We start from the raw sequence: 3,645 nt of genomic DNA, 5'->3' as shown, positions 1-3,645 counted from the left end.
AGCTTGGTAATGCACAGAAGAATATGACTATTTAAAAAGGGCCTTTTGGAGGGTGAACCATGGGGCTAATATTCAATAGAATAATTGGAAACCAGGTAGCAGCAATCATGTAAGAAATGAAGAAGGAGGGAAGAGATGACCTATTCCACCTACCACACACCTAATTCTGGGTCATTCCCTGCAGAACTAAAGGAAAGGGGTTCTTGTTTCCAGAGATATTGGAGGCTGCCCAACCTAATAGAAATAAGGGACTGGGAGCTTGGTTTCCTGAGTTCTTACCTAGGAATCTGGGGCTGGTTAGGTTGACTTTCAATGTGATTTTCTGGGTAACATTTATATCCATTCTCCAAGAACATTTAAGATCCTTTGAGTGGAAGTTTCATTGAACATTAGTATTTAATTGTATGACAGAGAGGTTAGCATGACAGAGAGGTTTTGTCCAAAGATTTTGAGTCTTTAATGAGTTTGTGTATCTGTACAATGCTGGTGGCGGGGGATGTGGAAAAGAGAATGATGTCACCTACTGTTCATTTTTCATATGGGAAAATAGAAGCCAAGAAAAGACTCAATCAGTTATTTGGCTTACACTATAAATCAATGTCGTAATCACAGAATTTGTTTTGAGTTGTCTTACTACTGGTATCTGTTCCATGCAACCCATGTTACTTCCTTAAGAATGAAAAGGGGAGTTAGTGGTAATCATACCCTTCATTTTTCAATTTCTAAAAATTGTCAAAGGTACATTTCAAATGAAAGAAGGCTTCCCTTTGAAACTACTACCCACTCCCCCCCCAAAAAAAAAACCTCAATGATTCTTCTTGGATGGCTGAAAGAGAAATTTTGCCAATAACAACCCCCAAGTCTTTCTGTTATTAAGCCCTTGGTAAGGAACATCCAAAATGGACAATAGAAAACTAATTTTTTTTTAAGTAAAAGATATGGTTCAGAGTTTATGAGATCAGAAAGGAAGATTTGCATCACAGGAAGGATCATCATATCTGGTGCAAGGCAAGCTCTCTTTTTACCTTTTCTTTATTTTAGTTATTTAGCATTTTTATAGCACCTGACATGCTGAATTGCTTTATAAATAATTTTGATGGGGTAACTTCTCCCCACTGCCCTGTCCCCACCTCCATAGCTATATTAGTTGGATTTTTAATTAAAGAAACAGAATACAGAGAGAGAAACCCTATTAATAAGACCTGAGGAAATGCTCCTTTCTGATCACCCTATTTGATGTCCCTGGGTTTCCCTAGTTATTTTAGGACTTAAGATTGAATATTTAGCCCATGCTAAAAGTAAAAGAGTAAATTTGGAGCTCTTAGGCCTCCAAGTTCCTCATTTTATCAATGCTAAAGCCGGGAATCTAGATTCAATTCTTTACTTTGCTTCTGCAATGGAATCCTATCCCCAAATACCATTTTCTTCCTCTTTAGAGGACTGATTTATCCATCAACTGGATGTTAAGCTTCCTGTTTCCCCTTCCCAGGTCAAGGGCAGCCCAGGTGCCCAATTTCTCTCTCTCTTCACAAGGCACCACCAGCAATAGAGATGAGAAATTCTGAAGAACAACAAAGTGGAGGAACCACCGTATTGCAGCGTCTGCTACAAGAGCAGCTTCGCTATGGCAATCCTAATGAGAATCGCAACCTACTTGCCATACACCAGCAAGCCACAGGAAATGGTCCTCCTTTCCCCAGTGGCAGTGGGAACCCAGGTCTTCAGAATGATGTGTTGAGTCCCCAAGACCACCACCAACAGCTTGTAGCTCATGTTGCTCGACAAGAACCCCAAGGGCAGGAAATCCAGTCAGAAAATATCATCATGGAGAAGCAGCTCTCCCCTCGAATGCAGAATAATGAAGAACTCCCTACCTACGAAGAAGCCAAGGTTCAGTCCCAATACTTTCGGGGCCAACAGCATGCCAGTGTTGGAGCTGCCTTCTATGTCACTGGAGTCACTAACCAGAAGATGAGAACCGAGGGACGCCCGTCGGTCCAGAGGCTCAATCCTGGAAAGATACACCAAGATGAAGGACTCAGAGACCTTAAGCAAGGGCATGTCCGCTCCTTAAGTGAACGACTAATGCAGATGTCACTGGCTACCAGCGGGGTTAAGGCCCATCCACCTGTTACCAGCGCACCCCTCTCCCCACCACAACCCAATGACCTCTACAAGAATCCCACAAGTTCCAGTGAATTCTACAAGACCCAAGGGCCGCCTCCCAACCAGCATAGCCTGAAAGGCATGGAACATCGAGGCCCCCCACCAGAGTATCCCTTCAAGGGCATGCCACCCCAGTCTGTAGTGTGCAAGCCCCAAGAGCCAGGGCACTTCTATAGTGAGCATCGTCTGAACCAGCCAGGGAGAACAGAGGGGCAACTGATGAGGTATCAGCATCCCCCTGAGTATGGAGCAGCCAGGTAAGAGAGTTCCCTTTCTGTAATTTCCTGACCTCATCCCCAACCGGCTTCTTCTGCTGTGTGTTGGGAATCTTAAGGGAAGGAATGGGCAGGTGTTTAGTATAAAAAACTCTGCAATGCATGGCTGGCCCTTGGCTTAGTAAATTAGCTGCCAAACTGAATTTCTAGCCTCTCCAGTCGTAATCAACACAATACATTCCCTTGACTTTATAGGTTGAACATGGCCACAAACAGCCTAGTAGATGAACAGGAAGACAAATCTTGATTTTAGCAGGTATTCATTCACTGTCCTGTCTCCTAGGATATTGAAAGAGAGGTTAATACTCCTCTTCTTTCGAGTTACTAAGCCCCGAGGAGCAGACGTTATCTTGGACTTTAGTCTAAGACATACTATCACTTTCTTTTATGTCCCTCCATAAAACTCTCATCATTTTTTTTTTTTTTGGCAAACAAATATGTCTGCTTCTCATTAGTTGTAATTATTCTGTATAATCACTGTGATTTTTTTTTTAAGGTAAACACCCAGATTACTGTGGAGGGAACTATATATGTGCATAGCTTCAGAATGGTCCTTGCCTTGTACTTTCCTGCAGTTCATTAAGTCTGGACTGCTTTGTGTCTTTTCTGTAGTGAGTTTGTCAGTCATCTGTCACAATTTTTACATCATATCATGTAAACATTTTGGTCAGATGCTAAAATGCAGAAAAAAAAATATTCCAATGACTTCTGTACCACTGGATTAGTTTAGAAAAGCTGTTTCATATGTTTGGTTATTTATATATCTCTTAATTATCCAGAGCCCATTGTCCCATTGCTGTACTGACCAGACCTTGTGATTACCAGTATTTGGGCCATGTCTGATCAGTAGTATTTCAGCATGTGAGTTGGGGAAGGAGATTGAAACCATGGGCAACAGTGATGCTAATTATATGTGATATTACTGCTCATTTAATGTGGATAATTTAGAGTGGCCATAAGATTTGAAGTCCCTGGACCTAGGCTGGCCTTTTTTCATAGGCAGCCCACAGACTAGCCCTGTGATCTTTTCCCTCCTCACTCATTTAGGAAAAATCCTCTTGGCTTGAAGTTCATCCAGTTACTTAGGAGAAAAAGCAGACAGGGGTGGTGTAGGGTGAAGGTAAGACTATTGTTGTTGTTATGTGCCGTCGAGTCAGCCCTGACTCATAGCGACCCCTCCTTGGGTTTCCGAGGCAGTATCACT

General features: G+C 42.4%; 1 protein-coding gene across 1 annotated transcript in view; it reads left to right on the top strand.

Annotated features, from left to right (window-relative positions):
* The first annotated feature begins 1,551 nt into the window (after positions 1-1,551).
* The window catches only part of AMOT (angiomotin), a 57,044-nt gene continuing 54,950 nt past the window's right edge, over positions 1,552-3,645 (top strand). The window contains exon 1 of the mRNA XM_007955944.2: positions 1,552-2,423. Coding sequence (XP_007954135.1) covers positions 1,552-2,423 — 872 coding nt within the window. The remainder of the gene's footprint in view (positions 2,424-3,645) is intronic.

This window comes from Orycteropus afer, unplaced genomic scaffold (assembly GCF_000298275.1).
Source record: "Orycteropus afer afer isolate SDZICR_OR568_19922 unplaced genomic scaffold, OryAfe1.0 scaffold00549, whole genome shotgun sequence".
In the NCBI taxonomy this organism is placed as follows: domain Eukaryota; kingdom Metazoa; phylum Chordata; class Mammalia; order Tubulidentata; family Orycteropodidae; genus Orycteropus; species Orycteropus afer.
This window is presented reverse-complemented; position numbering and strand designations above follow the sequence as displayed.